Raw genomic sequence first — 9,350 nt, forward strand, 5'->3', positions numbered from 1 at the left:
AAGGGGAGAACAGGGAAGTCCAAACCTCACAAAGGAAGGAAGGAAAAACTTCCAAATGCCTCATAATGTTTAACTCAGCACATAATGTACTCCCAAAGATAACACTAAACAGAATGCTTTGGGATGAAAAAATACCGAGGGTTCAGAGCATGAATAAGTTTGTTATTATAAGAATCTTGGCATTTCCTAATTCTGAGCAGTTTCATGAATAAACACTGTGATTTTCAGTTTCAAAGACATGCTTTTAAATTTACATCCCTAACAGGTTTTAAGAAAACAAACTGTTAATCTGACCTTAATTGTTAAAAGGAAAACAAATGCAAGATCCTCTCTCTTCTCCTTGTGCCAGGTGAGAGGGCCAAACCTGGGTATTCTTTCTGCCTTTCTAAAATAGGTATAGAACACACAGTCTTAATTCTGTTTGATCATGACTGCTAGTTATGCCAGCATAAACTGAGTTTCCTACACCCTCACACCCCTACACCCTGCAAAGCATGTATTTCCTAATAATGCCATGGCTCCCCAGCTTCAAGAACTAAAAACATGGCTTGAGAATCTTAAGTAGTAGAAGTCTGTATTCTTTTTTCTTAATATCCTCATCTGTCTTGTGCAGTGCCTGACAAAGAGCAGGCAATAGCTTGTGGATTAAATCTTCTTTAATCTCGACCCCCCTCCCCCAAACCATCTAATTTGAATGCCTTAAAGATCCACTTCCCAAAACTGGTAAAAATGTATATCATACTTTAATGCCATTACAATCAGGTCATAAAACTTGGGGAGGGTGGAAGAGAAGAGATGAAGAATGAACACAACACTCCAAACATTTTTAAATTATCTCTAATATAAAATCCACCCGATTTTATAACAAATGCTCAATATGATTTTTCAAGGAACATAAGCCATGGTGGGGGGGGAAATGAGGGATATGATTTTTGTTTTTATACCAAAGGTACTCAGTTCCTCTGTTTTCTTTAATTGATTACTCTAATACCCATCCAAATTAGTAACTCAGAAGTAGATGAGAGCAGACTTGGAGCCAGAAGACCCACCTTGGGTTCTGGTTCTGCTACTAACCAATTATGTGACACCAAACAAGTTTGCTCATCTGTGAAATGAGGAGATAGGATAAAATTATCTCAGAGGTGTCTTTCAACTTTAAAAAGTTGAAGATTCAAATTTAGCTCAAAATTTCCACCTGGTGGTGGAGCTGGATAGAATGGGAATTCACCTTTGGGCAGCAAGAGTCTATGGAAAATTTCTGACAAAAATGACAATTTTAAACTGACAATTTCAGGCAAGGGGTGGTGGGGGAAGACCTAGAAGACCTCGATGTTACTGGCTAGTTCATTAAACATATGAAATGTAAAATTTCACCATGTGAAATGAAATATTGAGGTAGTGATCTACATAAAACTGTGAATGAATTTTTTTCTTTCAGCTAGCTGTAAAGGTCAGTCAAAAATTTCATTACTGGGTTTTGTTTTGTTTTTTAAATTACTAGGCCTAAATAAGTGTTTCAAATCTCCCTTTCATTTCTGCAGATCCATCTGCACAACATGGGGTTGTAAAGTAATGGGTAGTCATTTATACTAAACTATAATAGTGGGGGCAGCTAGGTGGCACAGTAGATAGAGCACCGGCCCTGGAGTCAGGAGTACCTGAGTTCAAATCTGGCCTCAGACACTTAACACTTACTAGCTGTGTGACCCTGGGCAAGTCACTTAACCCCAATTGCCTCACAAAAAACAAAACAAAACAAAATAAAACAAACTATAATAGTAAGAAATGTGTGGTTGCTCCCACTGTATTGGTTTAAAACTTGGGATAAAGGTGGACTTCGAGCAAAGTATCACCGCTATCTGAATACAGGTTTTTAAAATTCTGTCTTAACACCCCCCCCCCAAAAACCCCAACCCAGTATGAGATATGACACTCTTGAACGGGTTGTTCTGCTAAAAACACCAATTGCCAACATGAGATAGGGAGGAAAAGGTTTCAGAGACCTTTTATTGAGCTTTATATGTCAGATATACACAGACATACACATGTATATGTGTATATGTATACAGAAATACAGAAACACAAGTAGATGTATATATGTATATTTTTTCTAATAGCTTTACTATACTGTCAAAAGTCTACAAGTGGCCAAGGTATGTAAGAGCTTACTAGGGAGGAGGTAGAAAGAAGCTATTGGTTTTACTAAGCACAATTCAGGACAGAACTCCGGAGAACTTGCCTTCCCAGGAAAAAAAGAAGGTTCCCAATTTTCGCCTCAGTTCCCTTATCCTTTTCTCACACGTACACAACGCTAAGCAAAGAGCTCTCCAGACGCCCATTCCCGTACCTACCTGGTTACCAAAGACAGCCAGGGAGCAGGCTGTTGAGACCTCCCGTTCACTAAACCAGACGGCAGCAATGCGGGAGGGTATGCCAAGGATGAAGACCTGGGCAACGGAGCAGATAAACTGCCCCAGCACCGTGACTGGAAAGAGATGGGGCTTCAAGCTGCCCACTTTCACCCAGGCCCCTAAGCAGTTAAGTGCTGACCCCAAGAGCGCGATGGTCCGTAAGCCGTATTTCTCCAGAAGATAAGCCACAGGGAAGAGGAGTGGGATATAGGTCACCATGAAGCTCATGGACAAGCAGTCGATGGAAAAGGCGCTGACCCCATAAAAGTGCATGAAAATGTTGCTAACGGCCCCGTACTGGATCCACTGGAAGGCATTGCAGAGTGAATAGGAGCTGAACAACAGGACGATCACCCAGCGCAGCCGGGACACCTGGATCTTCACCACTTCTCCGGTGGTCGAATCACTGGGTTCTATAGTGGGTTCCCTTTCAGACTGCTGATGTTGCCCTTCCGCGGTGGAGGGAACTGAAGTCACACTCACCATGTCTACAAATTGCACAGTCCCCCCAGTGATCCCTACCTCCCTATACTATTCAGGTGCCTGGGGTTCTCTGCCTCCCTCTCAGGATGACTCTGGCCCCACGTTAAGGAAGACCCGGTGCTAACAGGACCGCCCCCTCCCAAAATGAGAAAAACAAGAGCAAAAATCCCCCAAAAAATCTCCAAAAGAAACTCAACCGACTTGAGTAAGCTACTCGGTCGCTAAACCAGGGGAAAGGGAGCACCGTGGATCAATCCCAGACAACCCAGAGCTCGCCTCTTAGCCTGGTCTTCCAGCTACCACTTTCCTCTTATTTCTTTTTGTTCCCACTGGGGTCCCAGCTGATGCCTCTGCTTCTCTTTTGTCACCCCTGGCTTCGAACCCCTACAGCATTCCTGCTCTCACTCTGACATTAAGCGGCTCGCAGCTCGGAAGCCCAACCCGGACTAAATGATCCCACTACAGTCACTCAAATAGCACCGGGAACAACTTCTGGGTCCCACCCCCTTTTACACACGTGATCCGCCCCCCTCCCGTACCCCGCCCAAACTTTGCTGGCAAGTCCCTGCTTTCTGTTTCCCCAGTGTTGCCACAGGACTCAGGCCCCATACCTCACGCCTATTGCCGTGGAAACCACGGGATACTCTCGGGCCCCTGCCCCCACTCTCTAGCCTGCCCTTCCCAAGCTAAAGCCCCCAGTATCCATCCAGCCATTTCCAAAAATCTACTATCCTTTCTTGACACACGCCCCACAAACAGGAACACCAAAGTTATAGTGATGATTTCTTTCCAAACTCCTACTAAACAATTCCAATGCCAGTGAATGGGTCACAAACCCATTTTCTCTTATTTTCTCCATTCCTAAAATTACATTCCTTATTCCAACTGTCAAAAAAGGACGGGGGGTGGGGCGGGGAGACAAAGCATAGGATTTAGAGATCATTTAGCCTGATCCCCTTATTTTCAAGCGAGGAAACACACTCAGAGGCAAGGTGGCTTGCTTCAAGACACAGACCTAGGTCATCGGACTTGCAAATCCATTACTTTCCAAATCCATTACTTTCCATTACATCTCGTCAGGTGTGTCCTTCGATTGAGAAAGGGAGGTGGGTGAAATCCATTTCTCCCCCATAGTCTTACCCATTTCGGAAACTCTAAGCCTGTTCTGACTGAAGGATTGAGCGCAAGTAGATGAGAGAAGAGTCGAGGGGAGTGGGGTGATGGACGGAAAAGGGAGGGGAGCCGCTAGCTACTAGGAAAAGGGGGAGGCACTATTCACTGCACAACCTAGCTGCTCCAAATTAACAACACATACAATAAGTACTAGAAAAAGTCAAGAGAGAATATTATCACAATAGCTTACATAGAGCACTAGAAAATTTGCCTAATACTCGACACTTCTTATTTCAGTTGATTCTCAGAGCAGCCCTTTGAACAAGATGCTATTAAGTATCTCCATTTCACTTGGAAGAAAGCTCAGGGAGCTTAAAGGCTTTGCCCAGAGTCACTACCCACCTAGTAAGGGGTCAGAAGTAGCATTTAAAGCTAGCATTCATCCACGATCTCTCTCTCTCTCTCTCTCTCTCTCTCTCTCTCTCTCTCTCTCTCTCTCTCTCTCTCTCTCTCTCTCTCTCTCTCTCTCTCTCTTTTGCGGGGCAATGGGGGTTAAGTGACCTGTCCAGGGTCACACAGCTAGTGTCAAGTGTCTGAGGCAGGATTTCAACTCAGGTACTCCTAAATCCAGGGCTGGTGCTTTATCCACTGTACCACCTAGCTTCCCCCCATCCACTATCTCTTAAAATCAAGCATAGGGGCAGCTAGGTGGCTCAGTGGATAGAGCACCAGCCCTGGAGTCAGGAGTACCTGAGTTCAAATCTGGCCTCAGACACTTGACACTTATTAGCTGTGTGACCCTGGGCAAGTCACTTAACCCCAACTGCCTCACTAAAAAAAACAAAAACAAAAACAAAAAAAATCAAGCATAAATCAAAGTTTTTATAGAGTACCTTTATTGGGTATAGGGCATTTGTATGCTCCAGTGGACTTTACTGGTTTGTGACCTACATAGGAGGATGTATTGTGCTAAGAGGCAGTGTGATAGTGTCAAGAGAACACAGACTTAGGAATCACATTTCACCTTGTGTGCCTTTGGGCAAGTCACTTTATCAGTTTGGGCTTCCTTTTATTCATATGTGACATTAAGAAGAGATTGGGAGAAATGACTCTTTTGTTCTAAATCTATGGTCCTATGTATATTTGCATAATCATTTACATATTAGCAAAATCTGTACAATGGATTTAGTATGAGATTTTTCAGGTAAAAAACTGTATTATTATGAGATGCAATGTCAACTTCAATCAATCAAATTAAAGGGTGGTACAAAGTGAATCAACTGGGCATCCAATTCAAGGGTTGAACATAGCCAGAAGTGGGTCACAGTTGTACAGAAGTATTGAAGTGATACTGTGGGTGGGGCTGTGATCTATTGCTCTGGTTGCCCTGAATGAGGAGCTTGAGAAACTGGGAGGAAGGAAACATCTGAAGGTGGGGGCTATATATAGAAATCAGCTAGAGTGTGGGGCAGCTAGGTAGCACAGTGGATAAAGCACCAGCCCTGGATTCAGGAGGACCTGAGTTCAAATCCAGCTTCAGACACTCAAGACTTACTAGCTGTGTGACCCTGGGCAAGTCACTTAACCCTCATTGCCCTGCAGAAGAAAAGAAAAGAAAAGGAATCAGCTAGAGTGAAGGGGAAGAGGTAAGGATGAGCCTGTGACAAGTCTGGGGAAAGGGCTAAGGAGAAGATAAGAGATGAGGGAGAGAGGAATAGAGAAGATTTGGGGGGTTAGAAGAAGCAGTCAGAGAGATGTCTGGGAAAAGAGGTAATGCCTTCCAGGAGGCTATTTGGTCTAAGGCTGGAGGAGAGAGGTTGGCAATGGGGAAGAAGAACAAATAGATGTCTGGCTTTCCCCCTCCACCCCACATTTCTGAGGCTTTTCTCATTCCCCTTCTCCTGACTCTTCTCATCCTACACTTTCTTTCACCTAGCTCTTCTCACTACCCCACTCCCTTCACCTGGCTCTTTTCCTTATTGGGCTCTGCTACCCCACCTTCAGGAAAACAATCTGACCTCAAACACCAGCTGTGACCCTGGGCAAGTCACTTAATCCCATTTGCCTCAATTTCCTCATCTGTTAAATGAGCTGGAGAAGGAAATGGCAACCCGCTCCAGTTATCTTTGCCAAGAAAACCCCAAATGGGATCTTGGAGTCAGACACGACTGAAATGACCAAGAACTAACAACAAAGTAAGTAATCATCCTATGCTTGTCTCTCTTTTTAGAGAAGAAAACTACCTTGATTCAAAATTAGAAAGTAATTTCATCTTGTACAGCAGCATTTCAAAAACAGTATTTCACATATGTCACATATTTCAGTGACAACACCATTTTCCCATCTAAAGTACTAATGGTTTTAGATCCATGCATACAGAAGTCAGTGTTTATATTGTGTGGCAATTCTTTCAATACAAAAAAAAACTTCTTTTTCTCTGAAGCTTCCTTGATCCCCACTCGCCCTAACACAATGGACTAGTATTTGTGTGTTCCAAGAATATATTTCAAACCTCAAAGCATCTGATGGCTAAATTTTAATTTGGGAAGCCCACCAGTGTACAATGCTTAGTTTTACCCTGTTTTGAACCACTGGAGGGTGCTCGAAGCTTTCTTCTCTGCAGTACTCACTCCCAGAACAAAATCCCAGGCATCTTTCCAGAGCTACATGTTTGGACGAGGCCACAGAAAGCCAGGATTCTTAAACTGTAGCTTTTCTATACTCATTTCAGATATCTTCAAAGTAGACGTGATCTCCTGAACCCATGTATCATGTGTGTACTTCCTCTGCAAGTCATAGTGTCTTTGCCTTCTGTTTCACTGGATGGTATCCATATATTAAAGTCATGGAAAGTCCTTGTCTTACACCATTAGCAAATGAAAATTTTTATGGTTGTTCTTTGGTTGAATTGACTCGGGCTAGGATTGAGGAGGAGATGGTGTCTCCAAAAATTCAAAGCAGAATTCAGCTTATTTCTAGAACTACCCCAAGAACTAGAGGTTTGCGTGCCTTTTCTTTTTTTTTAATTATAAAAGTATTTTATTATTTTGCAGTTACATGTAGAGATAGTTTTCAACATTTGTTTTTATAAGAATTCTAGTTTCAAATTTTTCACCCTCCCTCCCTCCCCTCCTCGCCCCCCCCAGAAGACAGCAAGTAATCTGATATAGGTTATATATGTACGATCACATTAAACAAATTTCTGCATTAGTCTTGCTGTGAAAGAAGAATCAGAGCAAAAAGGAAAAACCTCAAAAAAGAAAAACACCAGCACCAAAAACAAAAGAAATAGTATGGTTCAATCTGCATCCATATTCCATAGTTCTTTTTTTCTGGATTCAGAGAGCATTTCCCATGATGAGTCTTTTGGAACTATCTTGTACTGTTGTATTGCTGAGAAGAATCAAGTCTATCACAGTTGATCAACACACAATGTTGATGATACTGTGTACAATGTTCTCCTGGTTCTGCTCATCTCACTCATCATCAATTCATGCAAGTCCTTCCAGGTTTCTCAGAAATCCACCTTGCATGCCTTTTCTTGCCAGTCATCTGTTCCCATTGAATGTTTTTGTATGTTGTGGCCATTGGATTCTTTTCACTTGCTTTTCCACTTGAGTTATATATTCTGGACTCCATGAAGCAGTAACTTTGCACTCTTACTATCTCCTCCTTTGCAGCCTCTACCACATTACACTCTGGATCTTCTTCCTTGCCTTGGGTTTTTTTCTCTCTAAAGTGTTCCTATAGGAGACAGTCACTACAAAGATTGGGGTCCTGTCCCCCTTAATGGTGAATGAACTTAGCCCTTCCACAGTGTCCCATGATCTGGAAAATCCATATAAAATTTTTGGCCCCACCCCCTTCGTACCAGAGAAAAAGTCTAAATTTTTTCCTTTTTCTTTTATAGGGTGTTTACAGCACCTTATTGTAAAATTTGGGTTAAGTATTTTTTTCATAGGCTCTGTGTCATCTGCCGGCCTTCCTGTGTCATCTGTGGCTACTGCAGAACACCCAAAAATTCCCATTTAATTTCTTAAGGCAACCTTCAATATATAGGAACTGCGATTGGGGAAATTGGGGATTACTGTATAAAGCATTTGCCTTACTCCCCCTTACTAAAAAATTGTTCATATCCCTCTAAGCTTTGTTTAAATGTGAGAGGGTAGGAATGAAATGACAAAAAATATGACAGTTACTGTTATGGGCTGGGGTACCTCATTTGAATGGGCCAGGGTACCCCATAAGTTTTCTGGGGTAAATCAAAAGAACCTTCTCCTTGAGAAACTAAACCAAAGAACAGACACACCTAAAGAGATAAGTGGCACAGGATAGGGACTGAGCTAGCTCCAGGAACACCACCCTTCATTCCAGTTTCCCCCACCCCTTTAAGATAAGGTGTGGCTGCTGCCTTTGTGGCATATGGGGAAGAGAAATGGCTTGAGATATACAGAGCTGCCCCTCACCCAACTTCCCCCAGCCACCACCAGGGGGGGATGGTCCTCCCTCAATAAGAGAACTTTCCACAGTCAGATGATCACCCCCATCAGTCCTCTATAAAAAGATTTCCCTGTCTCCTGCTCTAGGAGATAGGTATCTCAGAGCTCTCTGTGCCATGCCTTCTCCCCATGAGAAGTCCAAGGATTTCTCTCTTGGTTTCCTTTCCCTAGAACCTAAATAGACTATTATTTTATTCTAATTGGATTTGTGTACAAGAGGATGTAATTCTTTAAAGAGGAATTCCTAAGAACCCCTATACCAACCCCCCCCCAATTTCTCCTATAACAGTTACCGTGTTCAAGCCAAATACCTTATTAATTGCTTATTTTTTCCTATGTATTTAATACTTATCTTGGCATGCTATTTGGATTGTAGTTGTGAGGGAAAACAATCCTCTTCTCAATTCTCAGGAACTCAGCAATGATGTGACAAAGACTCTTTTATTTCCTTCTCATGAGAAGGAGATACCCTACTGTGCAACTGGTGGGTGTAAAGAAAGGGGGCTCACAGACCCTATTTTAAACCCTATTCCCTAACGTGAATAGACTCTCCCCTTTTTCATCATTGGTCCAATTACTCAAGGGTTACAATCTATATGCAAAAACTGGCCAATCGGAATGCAGTATTCCCATCCCTCTTCCTTATATGGGTATAACTCAGGAGTGGACCTTATTCTTCTTTTTTGTGGACACAACTCTGGAGTGGACCTTATTGAGACCAGGGCTCCCTGAACCATGTGATTTTGTTAGCCAGAGGGGGAGGAGGGGATCTGAGACCTCTGTCCTAAAAACAGGTTAGGAGGACCTCACTGAGAGGAGACAACTACACATTTTCTCACAGTAG

The 9,350-nt window shown here is 42.8% G+C and overlaps 1 protein-coding gene across 1 annotated transcript in view; it reads right to left on the reverse strand.

The window, feature by feature from the left end:
- Positions 1–3,324, reverse strand: part of FLVCR2 (FLVCR heme transporter 2) — a 103,932-nt gene extending 100,608 nt beyond the window's left edge. Inside the window, exon 1 of the mRNA XM_043986004.1 lies at positions 2,352–3,324. Coding sequence (XP_043841939.1) covers positions 2,352–2,897 — 546 coding nt within the window. The 5' untranslated portion in view covers positions 2,898–3,324. The remainder of the gene's footprint in view (positions 1–2,351) is intronic.
- Positions 3,325–9,350: the final 6,026 nt, after the last annotated feature.

Source organism: Dromiciops gliroides, chromosome 2, assembly GCF_019393635.1.
Source record: "Dromiciops gliroides isolate mDroGli1 chromosome 2, mDroGli1.pri, whole genome shotgun sequence".
NCBI lineage: Eukaryota > Metazoa > Chordata > Mammalia > Microbiotheria > Microbiotheriidae > Dromiciops > Dromiciops gliroides.